Source organism: Drosophila yakuba, chromosome 3R, assembly GCF_016746365.2.
Source record: "Drosophila yakuba strain Tai18E2 chromosome 3R, Prin_Dyak_Tai18E2_2.1, whole genome shotgun sequence".
Lineage (NCBI taxonomy): Eukaryota > Metazoa > Arthropoda > Insecta > Diptera > Drosophilidae > Drosophila > Drosophila yakuba.
The window spans coordinates 3,097,787-3,119,950 of record NC_052530.2 but is presented as its reverse complement, the minus strand read 5'-3'; the positions used below and the strand labels follow the sequence as shown (position 1 = coordinate 3,119,950).

The 22,164-nt window shown below is 40.4% G+C and overlaps 5 protein-coding genes and 1 long non-coding RNA gene across 7 annotated transcripts; 4 read left to right on the top strand and 2 right to left on the bottom strand.

Annotated features, from left to right (window-relative positions):
• The first annotated feature begins 303 nt into the window (after positions 1-303).
• LOC6535336 lies at positions 304-787 on the top strand. The gene has a single exon (XM_002095956.4). The coding sequence runs from the start codon at positions 420-422 to the stop codon at positions 711-713; it is 294 nt and encodes a 97-aa protein (XP_002095992.1). The 5' UTR covers positions 304-419; the 3' UTR covers positions 714-787.
• A 486-nt stretch (positions 788-1,273) lies between these two features.
• LOC6535335 lies at positions 1,274-1,887 on the top strand. Its single transcript, XM_002095955.4, has one exon. The coding sequence runs from the start codon at positions 1,356-1,358 to the stop codon at positions 1,755-1,757; it is 402 nt and encodes a 133-aa protein (XP_002095991.1). The 5' UTR covers positions 1,274-1,355; the 3' UTR covers positions 1,758-1,887.
• A 468-nt stretch (positions 1,888-2,355) lies between these two features.
• LOC120321862 lies at positions 2,356-3,040 on the top strand. Its single transcript, XR_005561589.2, has 2 exons — positions 2,356-2,908; positions 2,968-3,040. It is a non-coding gene; the product is annotated as an uncharacterized LOC120321862 (long non-coding RNA).
• Positions 3,041-14,079: 11,039 nt separating this feature from the next.
• Positions 14,080-17,381, top strand: LOC6535333. Its single transcript, XM_002095953.4, has 3 exons — positions 14,080-15,166; positions 15,463-15,579; positions 15,638-17,381. The coding sequence occupies exons 1-3, from the start codon at positions 14,580-14,582 to the stop codon at positions 16,266-16,268; spliced, it is 1,335 nt and encodes a 444-aa protein (XP_002095989.1). The 5' UTR covers positions 14,080-14,579; the 3' UTR covers positions 16,269-17,381.
• A 189-nt stretch (positions 17,382-17,570) lies between these two features.
• Positions 17,571-19,271, bottom strand: LOC6535332 (Bardet-Biedl syndrome 5 protein homolog). 2 transcript variants are annotated; one of them, XM_002095952.4, is made up of 5 exons: positions 18,936-19,271; positions 18,729-18,877; positions 18,473-18,668; positions 18,175-18,412; positions 17,571-18,107 (listed from the first exon to the last, which is right to left on the bottom strand). In XM_002095952.4, exons 1-5 carry the CDS (start codon positions 19,028-19,030, stop codon positions 17,640-17,642), a joined length of 1,146 nt encoding a protein of 381 aa, XP_002095988.1. In that variant the 5' UTR covers positions 19,031-19,271; the 3' UTR covers positions 17,571-17,639. The 2 variants fall into 2 exon arrangements, with proteins under 2 accessions (XP_002095988.1, XP_039232180.1); XM_039376246.1 differs by having other exon boundaries at positions 18,473-18,671; positions 18,729-19,030.
• A 387-nt stretch (positions 19,272-19,658) lies between these two features.
• On the bottom strand, positions 19,659-22,053 carry LOC6535331 (mannose-1-phosphate guanyltransferase beta). Its single transcript, XM_002095951.4, has 4 exons — positions 21,784-22,053; positions 21,430-21,722; positions 20,622-21,156; positions 19,659-20,106 (listed from the first exon to the last, which is right to left on the bottom strand). Exons 2-4 carry the CDS (start codon positions 21,601-21,603, stop codon positions 19,706-19,708), a joined length of 1,110 nt encoding a protein of 369 aa, XP_002095987.1. The 5' UTR covers positions 21,604-21,722; positions 21,784-22,053; the 3' UTR covers positions 19,659-19,705.
• Positions 22,054-22,164: the final 111 nt, after the last annotated feature.

The following is a 22,164-nucleotide window of genomic DNA, read 5'->3' as shown; positions in this document are numbered from 1 at the left end:
AACCAAATTATTAAAGTTCTATTAGGTGTTGGAAAGATTTCAATAGCCAACTATTCATTGTCACACTTGCAACTGACTGTGAATAGTTGGCTAGCGTAATCTTTCGTAAAACGCTACGAATTAATTCCAAACGCTAGTAAGTACTAGAACTATTAAAAATAACACACAAATCTATAAAAATTTACAAAGCCCATAAGAAAAAAAAAGAACACGCATTAGCCAAGTTCCCCGACTATCTGATACCCGTTACCCGTTACCCGTTACCCGTTACCCGTTACCCGATACTTTGGTAATGTAAATCATTCCATACTTGATATTCCCTTCAGTTTCAATCGGTTTCACCGAAATCTAACTGATATTATTATGTAGTAAAGCTATATTTTGTAAGGAAGAAAGATATCAACAGAAAATATAAAAAAATGGTGCAAAAGAATTACTGGACGCCCGCACGGGCTTTCTACGCAGAAAGCGAGATGGCGAAAAGAAATATCAGGCACATGACTTTCACGCCGTCATACGAGCAGGTAAAGCCCCAAATGGAACTGATCCTATCCTGGCACTATGGTCGTCAGTGGCTGGAGGAACGTGATACCCACCAGATGGAGACCGAGAAGAAGGTGAAGAAGGAGGCCAACTTCATTCCACCCAATTATACTAGTTGGCTTGAAAGACGAAGGCTTAAAAAGACTAGGCAGCAGCTGCTCAGATCTTGATGTTTAATTTATGTTCATTAAGTTGTCCAGTTTTTGAATATGAACTTTTGCAAAAATTATTAATTGTCACCATATTCTGACTTCCCTTATAAAATTTGTATCTAAATGAGTAAAAATAATAAAATAGAACAATAGTAAGTAATGTATCGCTTTTAAACACAATTCGGTAACACGAATTTTAAACACGATTCGGTAGAATGATTAAGAAAGCAATCCGGTCAAAATTGTTTTTTAGATAGCGCATATTGGTATTTAATTGATAACAGTGAATTAAAAGTGGCGGACCGTTTTACTTCGCTTGCTACATTTAATTTCAGACGTAAGCCAAATGGAAAATTTTGAAAGCTAATATACATATCTGTGAGGTGCGGCATCTCTTGGAGGGCAGCGAAAACTGATGGCTTCTGGGGTGCTTATGATAAGTCTAAATCGGACAATTTACTTAAAGGACCGATTGTGCTTGCACAACCCATTTCTAAGTTATTAATAAAATGTACAAATGTTGTGCTGAAACACAACCAACAGTATTCGAATATTTTTCATAACCCAGTAGCTTCTGACTCATCACACACAAAGCTTCAGTCCCAGACAGACTCCGTCAAAAATCACACAGCACCGACACGACAACAATTCCACTCAAGGATGATTTCAAAGATCAAGACCTGGAGCCGTTCGCCGCTGATTCCGGCCAGAGATCACGGGTCAGCGATCCTTCCGCCGGCAGATCGGCCGGAACCCATTCCGGAGCTGTGCGAGGAAAGGCCGGTAATGGGCTGGCTGCTCGGCTGGGAGTACGGGAGGAAGTGGCTGGAGAGGCGCGAGGAGATCCAGAGGCACCGCAACATGGTCAGCAAGTTCGGCAGGATTCCGTCGGACTTCAGCTGGTGGCTCAACCAGCGTAGACCCCTCTTTGTGCGCCTTCAGCGATTCCGGAGCAAGCCCGGACCTCGTCCACGGAAACAGATCACGGCCTTCGAGATGGCCAAGCGGAGGCGTGAGGAGCAGAACCGCAAGCTATTGGAGAGCCAGCCCAAAAACCAGTAAAACACATACTATCCAACATGCTTATCAAAGAAAAACCAAAATTGCCCAACCAAGCAATTGTAAATATACCAAAAAGAAATCGAAGTGCAACGAATTTTGATGCGCCAATAAACACGGTTAGAATGCTGAATACTTTCTTATTGAATGTGGGTTATATGCTATTACCAATATGGTCATTATATTCAATTTATTTTGTATTCAATTTGTATTTGTATTTTGTATTCAATTAGTTTTTGTACATTTTGCACTGAAATGAAAGTACATATGATCAAACATAAGGTTTGGATGTATTCAAGTAAATGGTTAAATGACATCGTTTTGCGATTCAATTACAGACAAAGATTGAACCAAAAAAACAAGAGAGAACGCTATAGTCGAGTTCCCCGACTATCTGATACCCGTTACTCAGCTAGTGTACACTCAGAAAACTGAAGAACGAATAATTTAAGAACAAACGTTCTTAAAAATGTACTGTGTCGTACTTAAAATTTTTAAGACAACCGTTCTTGGAATAAGTACTAGTTGTACTCGAATTACACATTTCAAAAGCGATATTATTGATACTTATGGAAAACAAAGGTTTATCTTTTCTCATTTATGTATATTATTCCTTGATCACTTTATACGACCAATTTTAAAAGAATATAAAAAAAAGAAGTTTTTTTAAAAATGTATGCGATCGAAAAATCTCCAGCCATTCGACTTCTTACACTTGTTAATATCGATTACGTTTCTGGGTTGTTAAAGAACTGTTTTTTCGATAATCGATTGCAACACGGCGCTCATTTAGTGTCAAAAAGTTCCCGGGGTAACAAGTAGAAAGTGAATTAAGTGAAATAATTGAAGAATAATGTGAGAGTACAAATCTTAAAATAAAGTATATATGTATATACATAGATAATAAGTCGGTGGCTTCTGCACGTGTTTGCATTCACGCACATGCATTGCGTATGCATGTTACTTCTAAATGAAATAAATCTTTAAATTAATAAGTAATATTTACAGTTAAAAATCGACTTCTGCGAAATATACCCAGAGAAAGAGCATGCATTGGTTTTGAAATAGGACGACCTGAAGCCTTTACGATAGGAAGATTAAAAACGATCTCAGCAGGCAACAGCTTACCGAAGCACAGTCGGCAATAAATTAAGGTTATATACAAAATTTCTATTTACTTATTTTTATATTTGTCTTTCTTCGTTTTTGATAGATGCCCAGGACTCTATTTGTTATTTTGCTTGACACCGCGTTTCGTTAAATATGTTTAGCTGTAAGAACTTTAAGAAAAGTGTAATAATTTAATTTTTAAGAAAAAAGTTAAGGATGTTTTTATGTATACATTTACTATATATAAAATAAAAATAACAAAACTATTAAATTCGTGTAAATAAACAATAAATATGATTCGTTCTTAAAACAAAAGTGTTTGCTCTGAAAATAAAAATATTCATACTTCAGTTTTAAATTTGTACATCTTGAACCGTGAATTTCTAATGCACATATTAAAATTTGACGAGTTTGGGTCAAGTATATTTAATATTTATTTTAAGTATTTCGCATACTTAAAGCAGTACAATTATCGTACTTGGATCCAAAACGTTCGTTCTCAAATTCATAATATCGGTCTCAAATTATTCGTTCTTGAATTTAAATTTTTGTCCTTGAATCAAAAAAAATCGAGTTTACCGTACTTTTGATGCGGTTCGTTCTTGATTTGATATCTAAAAGCGTTAATTTTTGTAATTAATTGTAATTTTGTGTAAGTGCGAAGGACAGTTTTTGGCGGTTTGTGGGCGTTAGAGTGGGCGTGGCAAAAAGTTTTTTTGCAAATCGATAGAAATTTACAAGACCAATGCAAAATGGAAAAATATTAAAACATTTTTCAAAAATGTGGGCGTGGCAGTTTTGGGCGGTTTGTGGGCGTTAGAGTGGGCGTGGCAACCTGAATCGACAAACTTGCGCTGCGTCTATGTCCCTGGAGTCTATATACTTAATCTCAACTTTCTAACTTTTGTAGTTCCTGAGATCTCGACGTTCATACGGACGGACAGACGGACATGGCCAGATCGACTCGGCTACTGATCCTGATCAAGAATATATATACTTTATATGGTCGGAAACGCTTCCTTCTGCCTGTTACATACTTTTCAACGAATCTAGTATACCCTTTTCCTCTACGAGTAACGGGTATAACAACAATTGATTTTATTGGTCAGCAATCAACTGCGATACCAAACCGCATTCGTTCTTCCAATCGATTTTCGGTTATGTCAGTAGGCCTTTATTGTATATTGTTTGTTGTTATCCTATTATCCTTGTGCTTGGAGGGCGAAGTCGCGACGTATACTCTGAAAAAACAAAAGCGCAGCGTCCCAGAATCCTTAGCTTTAGCCATTTGCTTTTGATTGACTTCACCCGGGGAAATGTCAGCCCCGTAGAACAATGGATTAAACTACACGGAAACTATGCATAGCAGTCATCTTCATCTCCGTCGTTAAAGTTTTAAAGTCTTCCGTAATCGTCATCAGGGGACGGGTAAGTGAACAATTGGCCTTGCCCTACTCAAGGCCCGTGGATATTTGTGTGCAGTTATACATACTCTTTATTTGCATTTCCGCCTCATTGCGCGCAAATCTGGCTTTACAGATCAGCTTTATTGTGTGTTCTTGGTGGCTTTTTAGTCAAATCCTTTGTTTTCTTTTTGGCGCGAAAAAAATCGAAATTATTTATAAGGGGCGTTTTCTTCTGCCCAAAGCGAATTGCGCATTTTAGTCATTATTTCCTTCTATCGTCATTTATTTCTGTTTTAAGGTCTTTTAGTTGCCAAGCAACGTTCTACACTGCTACACTTATATTTCTTACGCCTAAAATCACCCTTTTAGCTTTCTTTTAAACGCCAAAGTCTAGGAAACTTGGAACGTATTTTCTATGTTTCGTTACAAAACGAAATTTAGAATGCGCTACCGTACTTTAATACATCAATTTCTCTCATGTGCGATTTACCATAGTGTCAGCGAACTTCTCCAAGACAAACGCCAATAATGTGTGTTCCCATTCACCTCGCTATTTTCAACAACATTCTAGTTTCGAATAATTTTGGTTTATTTATGAAACGGATAATATTTTTCTAGCAGCAAGTATATAATGCAGGAATAAAATGCTTCATACTTTTCTACAGTTTTCTGCATAAATTATTTGAATAGAATATTGTTAATGATGATGGTTTCATACGGCATAAAGCTATCTGAAAGAAAGGGTTAGGAAATGTGTGACACAACATTAAGTAAGTGGCATGGCAATAGTGGGAATAGGAGAAAACATAATGGAAATCGTGTGCAAAGGCCAAAAGAAAAAGTTCGTTGGCTAATTAATACAAGGTAGTAAAAATGAAAGGAAAATCAAATAAATGTATAGACAAAAGGCGATTTTCTGGTTCAGTTTTATGTGCGCTGGCATTTTGTCAAATTCTTGTCAGAGGTTAAAAATCTACAAAAACGTTTCTACTAGTATTAAGCTGTATGCTGTATGATGTGTGTTCTTTTTGTAGTGGGTTTTTTAGTGCCATTCACATCAAATAAGTAGTATTTAATATTTTTATCACCCAATTGGGTAATGGCATAAAAACGTAACACCAATTTTAAAAAAAGATATACCTAAAATTTGATCAATTAGTATGGAACATATGAAACCCAATAAAAACGCACATATCAATTGTGTTATAATCGATATGAGCTGCAAGCATAACTGGACCATCTCTTTCAAAAAACAAATATAAAAGCATTAAAGTTTTACCCTAATTTTCCAGAGAGAAAGCGAACGAAATAACAATTGTATTTGCGGTCAAATAGCCAATAGAAAACCGCAAAAACTAATTACAACGCCAAATCAGACACGGATAAAAACAAAATGGCCGTCTGCTGGAGCGGAAATGAGCTTTGCCCTCGTGTGAATGTGTGTGTGTGACCACAGAACAGATGCTGATTATGGAGATAATTAATACGGCTAATTAAACAGCCAAATGTAATTCAGAAATTGCACTGCCAGGCAAGGTAATTGCACTGCCCAGGTGAAGGGAGCGGAAAGAGTTGGATAACAAGCGAAATTTCAACGGCTCCTGCCACATAAAAGCTAATTAATTATTTTTATGGCTACTCCGGGCCGAGAGCCAACTCCACCAACGGAAGCCACCAGCCGACGTCTTGGCCCTCTCGTTTCCCTGGCCCTGGCCCGGCATAATAAAAAATTATAGCCTGCGATTTGGCTCACTCAAAACGAAAGCAACCAAAAACTAAATACACAGTGCGCAGTGCCACTGACCAGGCCAAGAACTCCCTCCTCCCCACCTTCTCGCCTCGCATCGCAATGCATAGTATCACAGTAAATCCTCGAAAAAAGGAAGGTCCTGCTCCCATGCAAGAGCCAAAAAGATGGCGCCGTGCTGCGTACAAAATTGATCAGTGGAGTCCCCGCCGTTTGAACTATGACGCGATATGTCATCATATTTTCTCGTTGCAGTTAAACGGACGGAAGGGGAGTGCCGCAGGGTGGAGGGGCCGCAGGGATGGTGGCATGCTAGTGCTCCTTGCTTGCCATGCATATTTCTCACTTTGTCAAACCTTTTGTGCACTGCGCAAGGCCGCAACTAAATTGCATTTCAACAGTGAGAGAAAAGAGTGTAATCCGGTACGATCCAAGTTGGTTACTTGGTTACTATTTATTTCTGTATGCCCCGCCTCTCTTGTATATTACTAGTATGATAGGTATATCGCAATATATATTATCTATTAGTATATATTATTTCTCTGTGCACAAAACCTCGCCCTCCTCGCCTGTCTATAGCCCTCTTCTATTATTCATCTCCTATTTATAAGTTGAGCTGGACGGCATTTATTGACTGAGCTACCGCAAAATCAATTTCGACCCCAACTTTATTTTGTTTTTGCTTTTGTTTTGGACTTTCAGGAGGCGCCCCAAAGCACGATTGGGTCTTGTTCAGGGCCAGTCCCACAATTCCACAGCTGCGCTGATGCTCAATTTATTGGCCAAGGCAGGAGACCAAGTAATGGCCGCCGCCGCTCTGGCGGATCTCCTTTCCCCCCGCATTTTATGCCGTTCTGGCCGGTTTCGTTTTTGAAACAGACTCCCCTTGAAATTTTGTTTTTTCTTTGCTTTGGCTCTGTGTTGGTGGACTTGCCAGTGGCTTTCTTGACTGAGTCTGGTTTAGGGTGTATAGGTAAATATTATAGTTCGGCTTAAAAGCATTTCTACTACTTTCCCCCACCGGACAGCTGCATTGCCAACTCCTTTTGAAGATAAAGAAAGCTTACCCTTGCGGTACTCATATATTACAACCGCATAAGAACCATTTGGGCCTAGCAACAACAAAAAGGTTATTTATTTTCTATTATACCTATAAATAATACTGTCATTACCCTATTTCAGATTCTCCTGACTTAAATCAATAAACCCTCTGCAAGGATATAATTAAAGCCACCAGGCAAATCGTGTTAATCGAAATTATTTTTTTGGGTAAAAGGTTTTATACCCGGTAGAGTAAAAGGGTATACTAGATTCGTCGAAAAGTACGTACGTCCGACCATATAAAATATATCAGAATCAATAACCCTGTCGATCTGGCCATGTTTCTCGAGATTTTAGTAACTATACAACCTGGAAAGTTGAGATTAAGTATGCAGACAAAAACGACCGGACACATAGACGCTTGCTGACCCATGTTGTCACGCCCACTCTAACGCCCATAAACGGTCCAATGCTGCCACGCCTACACCGTTGAAAAATGTTTTAGTAATTTTTTTTAGTTTTTTGTTTGTCTTGTCTTCTGCATGTCCGATTTGCGAAACAACTTCTTGCCACGCCCACAAGCCGCCCAAATCTGTCACGCCCACACTTTTGAAACAATTTACATCTTTTTGCCATTTACATCAATGTGCCAGAAAAATGTGGAGATTTCTTGCTGTAGTAGTGTTTAATTTGTTTGATTTCATTTTTGTTTTTCTCAATTTCTATTGATATTTCAGAAAATTATGAAATTTCTCGTTCGCACCTCCACAAGCTGAGGAACGGGTATCTTGCCTGAAAACTAGACTACAGCATTCCACAGTTCATTATAAACTTCATTTCCCAAAGCGGCTTACTCGGCAAATCAATTTTTATTTACTCCGAGAACCAACAGTCGGACAGAGCATATATCAATACGATCGCCCCCATAGCGGCCATCCCCTGGATTGCCCCACTTACCCGGAAGAGCCCTCGAAGAAGAATCTCCTTTGGGGGCTGATGGCAAGGCTGGAAAACGAAACGTTCCATCACCCAACAACCCATCAGCCAGCAGAGTGGTGATGATGGAAAGTGTCCCACTGTGCCGCTACAAAACAGCGACCGAAATGGGAGATAGAATACAAAAAAACATCGGGGAGAAGATATAAAGAAGACTCAAATACAAAGGGCTACATAGCATAGAATCGAGTGAGCCACAACAACAATAAACGCTAATAATGCTTAATCAATGTTACACTTTCCAACAATAAAAAGCAGGGAAACAAAACGCGAAGGGCCACGAAAACATTGAGTTCAACTTCATTTGTGACATGATTTATGGCCTTTTCATTACCGAAAAAACTCTTCACACCTGTGAAAAATATGTTGAGGCCAAATTAAATGTAATTGAAATCATTTGGAATCGCCAGCAAGAGTCTGGCATGCATGTACATACATATTTTCTAAGCATCTAAATCGATTTTCAATTTTTCCCGAGAGACAGCCGGGCAATCGGCACTAGAAGAAATTGCCGAACACAATGCTAGAAATTTGTTGCTTACAAATTTTGGTAATGCCTTAGCCGCTCTATTCATTTGCGTTGCGCATTTCAATAATCATTTATCTTATCGATCGCCTCGATTATAAACACCAGCGTGTTGAGATCATAAATTTTCGTCATTGCCGAAATGAGCAGACATGAGATTCCTTTCGTAGATGCGTATATTGTAGAAAATACGATATTAAGATAGATCTGAAATGGTTTACGCCACGAAGGATTATATATATACTACAAGATATCTATTTACCCAAACTCCTCGTAACTCTAATTATCAGAACCCAGTGAGTAAGAAATTAAACTGCCAGCGGTGAGGAACGGAACGAGTTGAACACAAAGCTTATGCCGCTGTAGCTGTAATGACTTCCGATAAATCAATTAGTTTCGCATAAACCCGACATCTTTGTGTTTCTAACTTTTGTGTCCTTCCACTTGCTCTCCACATGGAACCCCTCTTAGTGGCAGCTGTGTTTCTCCAAGGACGAGGTCTCATCTCCAGAGCGTACCATCGTCCTGCCGCACGTCAAACCACAGGCTCACTTGAAGTCACCGGATTGTGTGGTGCTTTTGGGCGGATCCGGTGGTTTTCGCAGTGCGGTTCGATTCTCGAGAAGTGCGCCCAGCACGAGTTAAAATTTAATTTAGTGAAAATAATTTGTTAGCCGTGCTGCAAAATTGCATTATTGTTAATAGCGGTGGCTTGCCACGCCACTACACTCTGCCTCTCTCTAAGGAGTGGTTTGCGGCGCCATTTTGAGGCACCATCACATCTGCATATTGGAAAATTATAGCTTTGAGCCTCGAGTGCGACGCCTGCCACATCGCAAATCCATACCACCGAATTCCGAATGCCGAATGCTCCTCTGCTCCTGACCTTTGTTTGGTCTAAAAGCCTGGCTGCGGCTGCGCAGAACTCCAAAAGCGCGTGGTTCGGCGCATGCTGAGGCGCCATGGGGGGCGATCATTCTCGACGACGCCGACGAAGAGGTGACCTCCAGCCGAGTCATTACGGCAAGGACCTGACTCAAAACTGGCAGGCAGGCTGCTAGGCAGCACATACAACAGCTGGAGAGGAGGCCTTGGGTTACAGAGCCGAAGCCCTGAATACTCTGATGCATTTGGGGCACTGGGCTCGATTTTTACTTGCTAGCAATATGTCCGACTAATTCGAGCGGCGTTTGTTCTATTTACATGAGACCATTGGTGAAACTCAATTACAACGAACGAATGACGTAAGAGATTGCTGAATATCGTAATATGATCATATATCGTTCCTGATCAGAATCATTCAAAGAGTCGTTATACCCACAAAAGGGACCATTTGTATAATTATTTGTATTTACTTATTAAAAATATATTTTAAATAAATGTCAGCATCAACAACTTCTTTGTCTCATAAAGAACTGTAAAAACAATTTGTATAATTATTTGTATTTACTTATTAAAAATATATTTTAAATAAATGTCAGCATCAACAACTTCTTTGTCTCATAAAGAACTGTAAAAACAATTGAAGAGTATACGGGTATACTACATTCGTTGATAAGTATGTAACACGTATAAGCAAGCGTTTCCGACCATAAAACGACCACTCTAACACCCACACACCGCCAAAAATATTTTGATATTTTTTCACTTTTTTCTTATTCCTGCAAATATTTCTCGATTTACCAAATAACTTTTTGCCACGCCCACTCTAACGCCCACAAACCGATAAAAACTGTTAGTGTTGAAGTTTCAACTTCGCCCTTCCACTAGCTGAGTAACGGGTATCAGATAGTCGGGGAACACGACTATAGCGTTCTTTTAAGCGAAAGAACAGAGCAAAAAGGAAGTGGGCACCAACGGGCATTTGACATGCCAAAAAACACTTCTGTCACAGCAGCAGTGGCCACTGGAGAGAATCGCATCCAGTCTGTAGGAGGTGGGGCGACCACAAAAGCGTGCCTTGCCCCAACCCCTCCACCCGCACTGCAAATAATTATTGGAAATTGCGAAATTTTAAATTCATGCCAGGTTTTCTTGGAGCATAGCGTAGAAATTTAACAAGAGATAACGCTATAGTCGAGTTCCTCGACTATCTGATACCCGTTACTCAGCTAGTGAAAGTGCGAAGGAGGCTCTTCAAAACTGACAGTTTTTTGCGGTTTGTGGGCGTTAGAGTAAGCGTGGCAAAAAGTATTTTGGCAAATCGAAAGAAATTTATAAGACTAATACAAAAATGAAAAACTATCAAAAAAATTTTCAATAGTGTGGGCGTAGCAGCTTTTGGCGGTTTGTGGGCGTTAGAGTGGGCGTGGCAAAAAGTTTTTCTGCAAATCGATAGAAATTTACAAGACCAATACAAAAATAAAAAAATATCAAAACAGTTTTCAAAAGTGTGGGCGTGGCAGCTTCGGGTGGTTTGTGGGCGTTAGAGTGGGCGTGGCAACATGAATCGACAAACTTGCGCTGCGTCTGTGTCCCTGGAGTCTGTATGCTTAATCTTTCTAGCTTTCTAACTTTTTAGCTTTTGTAGTTCCTGAGATCTCAGCGTTCATACGGACGGACGGACAGACGGACATGGCCAGATCGACTCGGCTATTGATCCTGATCAAGAATATATATACTTTATATGGTCGAAAACGCTTCCTTCTGCCTGTTACATACTTTTTAACGAATCTAGTATACCCTTTTACTCTACGAGTAACGGGTATAAAAATAGGTTTTAAATAAATATGTAATTTAATTGCAAGAACATTAACTGTCTTCAAAATTACTAGTTGTTTCTTAAAAATCGAAGTCTACAAATAATACATAAATAAAGGATTTTTCCAGACAAGAAAACATTTTTTTTAGCATTTAAGGTTTTGCGAAGCATGTGTCACTCCCCCTTCTTTTAACAGAGACGTCGGTTTGGTTTTCTTGGTTCGAAAAACTCAGCGCTGCTTGCGCCGCGGCAATTATTTTGTTGCCATAAACCCAATACGGTGATGTTCGTATCTTCGATTGCTACCGCAAGTGGCGCACAGTAGCTGAAAACCTATTCGGCTATTTAATTTCAATTTTAGTACAGTCTTTAATGTGCACTATAAGGCAGTGGCAGCGATTAAAGCGGCTTTGCTTCTTATAGTTTGTGCTAATTAAGTAAGTTTAATGTTTTCTATGCGTATGTCTTTCTCCGAGCTTTAGCAATAATATTTAATGATTTTGTTTATCACAAACGTATTTATTTACATACGTCAACGGATACTAATCTAAAAATATGTACATATTCCTTTCTCCGAGCGTTAGCTATAATATTTAATCTTTTATTTAAAAAAAAAACAAGAGAGAACGCTATAGTCGAGTTCCCCGACTATCTGATACCCGTTACTCAGCTAGTGTAAGTGCTAAGGAGAGTCTTTAACACTGACAGTTTTTGGCGGTTTGTGGGCGTTAGAGTGGGCGTGGCCAAAAGTTTTTTGGCAAATAGATAGAAATTTACAAGACCAATACAAAAATGAAAAAAATATTAAAACATTTTTCAAAAGTGTCGGCGTGGCAGTTTTGGGCGGTTTGTGGGCGTGGCAACATGAATCGACAAACTTGCGTCTATGTCTCTGGAGTCTGTGTGCTTAATCTTAACCTTCTAGCTTTTGTAGTTCCTGAGATCTCAGCGTTCATACGGACGGACAGACAGACGGACGGACAGACGGACGGACAGACGGACATGGCCAGATCGACTCGGCTATTGATTCTGATCAAGAATATATATACTTTATATGGTCGATAACGCTTCCTTCTGCCTGTTACATACTTTTCAACGAATCTAGTATACCCTTTTACTCTACGAGTAACGGGTATAAAAAGGAAGTCCCGTTAGTTTTTGAAGTAATCCTTATTATCTTTACATTCTTAAGCAAATTCATAAAGTTTGGGCTGTTCATTAAAATAGCAATGTCTGGCTTTGTACAACAAAAAGTCCGGAAATGGTCAATATTTTGTAACAAGTGAGTTTGCAAAAGTTGATTAGTATATTTATAAGGGCGATAAATTAAAAAAAAAAATACATAACAAATATATTTCAGTGAGTAAAAGACAGAACTGCCTCCAGGGAAATTTAAAAAATCCTTCAATGTTCTGTAGAAATTGTATCCAGTGCCATTAAATATGATTTGAAGTCCGAAAATTGCGCTGCCTCACGTAAAACCAAAGATACAGAGGATCGACGAAAGGATTGTTTCAGTAAGGTTAATCCTTTTGCATCCTCTGGAGACATAAACTTCGAGTTAAACTTCGAAATCAGCGACGTTACTATTCGACGACGGCTACTGAATGAAATATTAAGTGTCAGGGGCACCTTTTGTGGCTCTTACTTAGTCAAAGGCATATTATGGCAAGGTTAGACTTAGCCAAAACCCGTTTAGCCTGGCCAGTCTCTAAATGGCGAAATATCCTCTGGATTGATGACTCGAAAATAATGATATTTGGTGAAAATGGTTCCTAACAGTATGTTAGTCGACCACTCCTTCAGGATTGTTAAGCATATCCTGATATCCTGGTATGGGCTTGTTTTTCCCACAATGGTATGAGTCCGAAACGTATGATTGATGTTATTATGGACCAAAACGTTTTTGTAAATATGCTTAAAAATTTTTTGCTGTCTTATACGGAATTGAATAGGTCCTTAAAATGGACATTCCTGCACGAGCTAAGCGGTTAAAAATTCATCCATAATAAAATAGACGTCATGCCCTGCCCAGCACAATCTCCCGACCTAAAACCGATCGAAAACGAAGAACCCCCCGACTTCTAAAGCTCAGCTTTAGCAAGTTGTGCAGGATGAAAGAAAATTGAAACATTTGTTGAATGGTTTAAAATTGAATACCTAATGATATTGTACATACATTTTTTCCATTAAATGTGTAAATTATAGACTAAACTTGCAGGTCACAAGTACTGCTATTTCAGTGATCACAGCTGTAGTCCTGTTCCGGAATACTTTTATTAAAACCCATCCAGATGCATTCCACGAAAGAGTTTCACAGTTGCCCAGTTACTACTTATTACTTAAATACACTATTACCGAAGACAATCGAATAGAATATTTCGGGCTTTACCAATTACGCTATGCGAAATAACTTTTTCAGAACACATCTAAATTCATTCCACTTTCACGTAAGAGAACAGAAGTCATCATAGTGAAGGAATGTGTCTTAAATGATACTAACTCCGCCCATAACAACGCACCGTTGTGATCTTGTTTTTACTATGTAAAATCAACTATCCGATTTCTTCTGTGTATTGAAAACTTGAACAGACTGGAAATTGAGTCGATTCGATTCTGCAATTCGGCAAATTCGGCATATTTTTAATTGAACATTTTATTTGCGGGCAAAAGCTTCCATAAAAGTAATCGAAAGCATACATCTGTCGCCTAAAATACCGGTAAACAGTCATAAGATTATTTTCCGAGCGCCCTCTGGTATCACTAAAAATACAAGCACGCCTATCGATAACGCGACTGTCCCCACGTATCGAAACATCGATTGGCCACAGCTGCTTGTGAATGAAAAAAGCGTAAAATCGAATCGTAAAACAAATTCGCGAAAAACCATTGCCGCTCGCCCGGCGAATCACAGGCCTGTAAACCAATATAAAAGCGGGGAGCGAAGAGGCAAGGAGGCCCAAGCAAAGCCTGCCAGTACAAAACGAGTCGCTCGTCCTTCCCACCGGCACACAATGGAGCTACTGTAGTGTGTGTGTGCGGGCGTGTGTGTGCGTGGATGTAGTAGTGGGCGAGTGCGTGTAGTAGTAGTACGACGAGTGTTGAGGCGACGGGGAAAACAAAAAGAAATCTAGTTTTTGCTCAAGACTTCGGCTGGAAACCCGGCAGGGATGAGTGCGTAGATGTGAGGTGCGATAGCTGATGAACGGTGCTGGAGGCAGTGTACCCAACCGAAGAAGCTGTCAGACACTAGGCTAGCGGGGCAGAAATAAGGCCACATCCCTATTCCGTTTCCGTAATGCTGCTGGCCGCAGCCGGTCTGCCGGCCTACGACGCCGGAAAGCTGGCTAGCAATGCCGGATCCGGCTCCAGCAGCGTGGGCTCCGGCGGAGTGGGTACGCCCACAGCGTCCGCCTCGCGTCCTAGTGCCGCTAGTGCCCTGATGAAGACCCTGTCTGTGCGTCTGCATCGAGGCACCGAGTTTATTAAGGACACTGTTCAGAAGGCCCTGGTCATGTCCGCACCTACGCCGGTGGCCCCAGCTACAGCTCCTGCTTCCAAGATCGTGGACCACAGCCTAAAGCGGAAGCTAAGCGGCGCTGGCGGGCTGATGGGCTGCAGCAGCATTAGCAGCACTACCTCATCTATCCCCGGCAGCTCGAGGAGTTACCACTATGCCCCAACCAATCAGGTGTCTTCGTCACAGGTGCTTCCTTTGCCCAGTCAAGTGCCCACAGCCGCCTTTCTGCGCACCTACACAGTAGCTCCCACAGCACTCCACCGATCTACCGCCGCTCGCAAACGGAATCCCAGCACCGACAGCCTGCTTATGGACCTGTGCCTCTTTAAGCCCATTCGTCCTATGCCCATAACACCAATAAAAATGTGAGTACTCTTCGATATTCGAAACCGATTCTATTTGAGAAATTAATACTTTTATTTTTTAAAAACCAAGAAGTTTTGTAGTATAAAAATGTACACTTGGCCATACAAAAGTTAACAAAAAATTAGTCTGGAATGCCAAAAAACTTGGCACTATCACTCCGTATGATCCCCATGCGTCCATACTTTTTAATTTATATTTGAGTTTTAAACTAACCTTTGCCATACAGAGGTAGAGCCAAATCATTATAAGAAACCCACAAATATAATATGTATATATAAATGCTTATCGTTGATAGCCACAAGTTACGCGGCTTTGAAATGAAAAAACCAAAATTTGTACTAGCTGCAAATGCAGACAGCGAAGAAGATGAGGACGACGACGAAGAGAATGCGGTCCACAAGCCAAAGCTCAGGTAATTTTCTAGTTTAACATTCAAAAACTCCTAATATCTAATGTATGTCTTCGCATAGCAATTTGTCTTTGCCAACAGTTGAGGGTTCGGCCTTCGTTCCGATGTCCTATACAGCAACCACAAACACCGCCATTAACGCAACTACTAACACCACCAGCAGGAGCAGATCCCGCTCCCACAACGCACACACCTCAGACTCTGCAGAGGGCATTACCAAGCCAAAGCGTCGTCGTCGCGCTCCCATGCTCACGCCCAAGAGACGCCGCAAGGCGCTGGATGCGGAATTAAAAACTGCAGCAAAGAGAGGAATTGAAGACAAAACTCCTGCCAAGCGCAAAGCGACGGCAGCGCGTGGAAACTCCAAGCGCAGTCATGAAGAACCGATCACGTCTCCTACGCCAGCGGATCCAATTAAATCTTCAGTAGCGAAAAATGCTTCGACCAAGAGCAAATCATTCTCTAGATGTGAAGCTATAAAACGTAGTCGTATAGCTTCTCTGCAGAATGTCACTGTTCTCACAGCGACATCCGCCTCCTCAGCAGATTCAATCCGTAAAACCGCAACAAAGCGTAAGGCAGCTAATAAAAAAGCCGTCAAGCGCAGTCGAGGTTCCACAGCCTTGTCTGCGCGTCCTTCCCCGCCAATGACACGTCAGAGGGCCCGTCAGCAGATCTCCGCCAGCAAATAAGGTCAAAAAAACTTGGATGTTCACTCATTGGAATGTAAGCCAATATGGCAAAAGCTAGAAAAACGAAACAACAATAGAAAAGAGTCGGGTATGAGACTCGCTATGTTCTAAGTCTTTTTGTTCTAGTTACTGTTTGTGTGTACGTACTACATCTTTTCCTTGAAATAGGAAGACATGTAAGATAAGTCAGTAATCATGTAAAGTACACGTAGTTCAACTCGTTTTGTATTCGTGAGAAAGTATGAGTACTTGAGTTTCATCAAGCAACTATAATTTGTTTGCGTACACGTTTTACAAAATTCTGGCTTGGTCTTTAAGACTGATAAAACAAAAAGCATCTGCTACGAATAAAATATGATTCAAAAAGATATTTGCGAAACAAATTTTAGCAACCTTTGTCTAACCCTCATTAAGCAAAAAGTATTAAATGTATAAAGTAGTGTATGTATAAACTAGTTCATTTAAGTCATTCCTGATAATAATGTTTTAGCCAAAACGGTTTGTCAACATATTGATATGTTAATTATTACCCTTTTCTTTTAATGTACAAACAACGTTTTCGGTTCGCTTAATTTATGTGCTTGCCTTTAAGGCGAGTTAGTAAAGATGTATGGAAAGAACAAGATGATGAAAAAGCGCCACAACTACAATTTCTTTTCCTACTTTAGTTAAGTTTGTTACAATTTATGGCTCAGAGACAAAGTACACACACATACTAGTATAAATACATGCATGTACTTCTAACTTTATCTAAACATACGATCTATCTGTAAGAACAGCAATGACATAAAAGTATAGAAAACTATATATATAAAACATGCCAGGCAAATCAACTGTGTGTTGTGATATGAACTAATTTATGAAACCATAGAAAAGACAAGCAGAACCCCATTAAATTTTGTTGCTTGAGTCAGACAACACCGAAAAACCCAAACACAATTTAAACCCTTTATGTCATTAAGAAGTAGAAGTTGGAAAATTTAAATTTGCAATCTCGAAAATGTTTAAAAATTTTCCCTAGGCTAAGGACAATTACAAGCGATTCCAAACAAAAGCAAAATTACTTAAACACACAGCGAGTTGTATGCGTCAATAAAAATAACTAAAAATTAATTAAATTGGTAATTTATTATTTAAAGGATTTTATGGAACTAAACGTACGCCATCGGCTAACAGATACATCTGTCCACTCATCATCAGTTTTCCAAGTTCGTCAAAATTCATATGCCTACTCTAACTTAATAAAATAATTCAATTTGCTCTTACTGAATTACTATCGCCATGAAACTAACCCTAGTTTTATTCGTTTGACACATAATTTCATACTTTATTGCAATGACAACGAATAAACTTTTTTCGGGTATAACATATTTATTCCATCGTTTCCATTTTGGTGGGCATAATGTTCCACAGGTCTCGTAATTTGTAGCCATCCCTAATGGGCTCCATTGCAAAGCCCAGCTCCTTGCAGTAAAGCGGATCTCTCTCACCCTGACTGGAAACCTTGCCCAAACAGCCCTCTGCGAGGTAGCTGTTGAGCTTAGTGTTGATCTCCCGCTCCTGCCGCTCGTCCAGCTCCTCAAAGGTGTCCACCTTGAACTGGGAGGCTTGTGCCAATTCCTCTTCGGCCGCTTCCAACCGCCGACGGGCGTCGTGGGCATTGTATTGGATGCCAAAGTTGGGCTGCTCGCCATAAATCGTGTGCAGCGAGCAGAGCTCATTGAACAACTCGTTAAGACGCTCGGCAGGATCGACGCGGAATCCGAGTACATATCCTCCTCCCGTTTCTGCTGTTTGGATTACCAAAGCAGGTCCGTACTTGGACTCCCGAACGCGAAGCTGTAATGGGAAGTTGCTTGTGAGTTTATAATGGATATTTAAAACGTAATGTATATATGTAGATTACACTTTCAATTTGTAAATATGGCAAACTTATGTTGAAGGTTTCGTTGGCGTCTGCAAACCACACCAGTCGAATATTGGTTACCACGAAGCTGCCCAGGTTTCCCTGGTCGCTGGACAAATTCCACACACCCTGCACATGGCTAAAGACCTGTTCATCTGGTAGAATAACCAATTGACCCGCTTGAACGATGGCTCCGCGCAGCTTCAGGTCGCGGTAGAGATAAGTACGTTGATATAGGCTGAGTAACACATCAATTTTAAAAGCATTTTTGTATTATAATGATCTAGATTTTACTCACTAATAGACATCAAACACGCTAGCGAAGATCGGCTGATCCCGACGCGACGTTTCCCCAGATACGTCGGTGAAAAGAAACTCAAAGCGGGTCTCATTGCTTATTGCCAGGATGTATAAGGCCTGACTGGCTATCCTTGCTTTGGAGTGCATATGAACTATCCGAGTGTTGGTGTTACCAATCCGAGCATACCCAATGGCTTCTTAAGGAAATTCAATTTCAAGTGCATTGCAGGAAAACGAGAACTGTGAGCACTTACATAGATTGTATTTCTTGTGGACCAGCGAGTGCCATATAATCCGCAAATTGGTTACCATCAGACGACCCGTGTCCCCCAGATTTCCTTTGCTGTCTTCGATGTGGTAAATGTAATCGAGTACTCGTTCTCCGCTCCGTAGGTTTTTGTGTCTGAAACGAATTTCTCCAATTGGGGATCCAAAAACCAATTGTATATGCGTTTACGTACAGTAGGGGTACATCAAATTTGACCTCCTTGTCCTCCCAGAGCCACTGCACCAGGGGCTGTCGGATTCCTTCGATCGGAGCTATCGACTTAAACATTTTCTCTAGACCACTAACGGCTTTGTTTGGGTTTTACTACCACTTTCTAAACGGTTGCTAGGCGACCTTTAGTCCAGGAGGCAATTCCAAAAATGACAGCCTAAAAAACGCACCAAATTCCCAAGCCGATGATGCCTAAGCCAATAGTAAAACAGCTAATCGAAAATCTAAGTACCCATCGAAGAGTAAGGGCATGCCAGAATTGAAATTGCCAAGCCTTTATTTTAATAGTTTATTTTAATAGTTTAGGTAACCGCTCCTGGGAAAATTACCATAGAATAAATCCAACTAATATCATTAGTTGCCGTTTGCTTCCTGTTTTTTATGAAAGCACAATTTTTTAATTTTTTAAATACATATGTAGTATATTTCACTAACTTAGAATTTAGGAGTATAACTAATGCTTCGTTTATTAAAGTACAAAAACGTTCTACTGATGCGTTTATGCTTAGACTATAAGTCCGATTTTTTACCTTCGCTAGAGAAGGACAAAGAGCTATAGCTTATAAATAGTTAGCAACGCTAACTGCTGGAAATGTTTATCTTTTTTTTATAGTGTTAATATTGCAAATCGTAGTAAGAGCATAAAAGCAAAAGGCACCTTTATAAAATACCAAAACAGCAGAAGTGAACATAAATTGATTGTATTTACACTTAATGATTTGGGTCACCGACTCACATAATGATCTGCGGTTCTGGTACACTGGCCGCAATGCTTTTATGGGGCAAGACTTGACCCCCATTAATGTATAGCTCATCTTTCACGATTACATCCTCGCCTAGCACGGTGATGCCTTCGATGCGAACCCAACGGCCAACCGTAGAACGCCAACCGACGATGCAGGAGTCCAGCCACGAATGTGAGTGAACGATGGCGCCTTTGAGGATGGTCGAGCGCTTAATGCAAACGCCATCCTCGATAACCACGTCCGGTCCAATAGTTACATTAGGCCCTATGCGACAACCCTCGCCAATCTTGGCCGTGGGATCCACTAACACGTTGCCCACCACTCCAGGCCCTGTGTACAGCTTGGGAGATTGCTTCTGGCGCAGCGAGCTTAGATAGAGACACATTCCTGAAATGAAATAGAATGGCGCAATAAGTAAAGAGACTAAGTCGGGGTTTTCACTCCCATTCAATGGCTTTCATTTTCAACACTCCATTGTTAAGTGAAATAAACATTTAAGAAGCAGACTAGTGCTAAGATAATTCACCTATTTCGTTTCAGTTACTTAGATCTTAACGAACTAATTACAACAACAAGAAATATGATTGCGACAGCATTATATTTTGGCGGAAAATATTTTATCTTCGTACATGTATTCATCGAACCCATCAAACAATTCACCCTTCTACTCGGTTTCTCCTAGCGCCCACTATCAGCCTAATGACCCTCCTTTTCTTTAAACAGAAATCGCTCTGTCAAGCAATTTGCTATAGTTCCAGGAAACTGAACAATAGATAAAGGCAAAAGCCGGGTAGGTAAAAAAGGCAAAGCACAATTAACAACGACATCCACGTTTGCTTTCAAAGCGATAAGACCAATTAGGCAATCAAGATTGAGCGAGCGAATGATTGAGTCAGTCGTACCGGTTAGAAAGTCTTTTGGTTGTCCGATGTCCATCCAGAATCCAGTTAAATCCATTGCATACAACTCCTGTTGCTGCGCCATCGCAGGGAATACCTCTTTCTCTATTGATGTGGGCCTAACTTCGATCCGGTCAAGCACGGAGGGATTAAATATGTAAATGCCAGCATTTATCTTATTGCTAACAAACTCCTGTGGCTTTTCAATAAAGTTTCTAATGCAGCCGTTCTCATCGTACAGCACAACTCCGTATTTTGATGGTTCTTCGACTTTTGTGACAACAATTGTGCCTTCTTTTCCGTGATTACGATGAAATTGCACTAGTTGCTTAAAAGGAAAATCGCAGATAACGTCAGAATTGAGCACGAAAAATGGCTCTGAACTGGCTGCTAAAATAGTTTTAGCTAGGGCTAGAGGTCCAGCTGTGCCCAAGGGTTCCGTCTCGTGGGAAAAGATCAATTCCACGCCCAGTTTCTTTGCTTCGACTTTTAGCTCCTTTTCCATTTGCTCGGCTCGATAACTGACGGCTAAAATAACCTGCAAGGAAAAAGTATGCATTATTTTGGGCATATACAATCTAGGATTTCGAAAAACAATAAAAAACCGAAATTAAGTTGTTCTAATCGTATTACGTAACCGTCTTTCCCAATTTTGGGACAGGAAAACAATATGGAACAAGATCAACCTTTTTTAAACAAATATACTATATGTACTATAAATAACCGGTATATATATGGTAAGATTTGTCATAAGCAATGCGGCGGTTTTGGACTCTGCTTTAAGCAACATTAATTTATAAACTGGGTTTACCTGACGACATCCCGCATCGACGAGTGCCTCCAGTTGGTGTAGAAGAATCGGCTTATTGGCAAACTCCACCAGTGGCTTAGGTGTGCTGAGGGTCAGGGGTCGAAGACGGGTCCCATAACCACCGACAAGAATTAAGGCCCTCGTCCCGTTTCCCACAGATGGATTTCCACACATCACTCCTCCACTTCCGTACCGTTCTCCGGTTTCTATCGTCAGAAAGCAAGCGACACGTCAGACCTCAAAGCTCTCAAGACTTCTCTGCGCAACGAGATTCCTATTCGGCGGACCAACAACTGCAATCGACGAAGGCGAGTGAGTAACTCAGTTGGTTATCTTAAGTTTCAGTTTACTCACTTTGTTGCGCTATCTATTTATTTGTTGTTGTTTTTTTTTTTTTTTGTGTCTTTTCTTGTGATAAGAACCTTTGTGCCAATGGTTGGATGCACTTTCCTATACCCGAACTCCAATATGAAATTTTGACAGCTCTAAGTGGTCGTTTTACAAGGCTTAGGATAATTGAACTGATCAATGAACATTAAGGTTGTTTCTTTTTCTTATGATTACTTGTTTTTTAAGTTAACTCGCCGCATAGAAAAGTAAATAAAAACCGAGCTGGCAAAGTAGGGATGACACTATCGAAAGAAGGTGATGATTACAAACGTCTCAGTTGAAGTTGTGGTAATAGGCGAAATCCACCAACCAATTTTTGCCTAATTAAATAAACTTCATAATAAC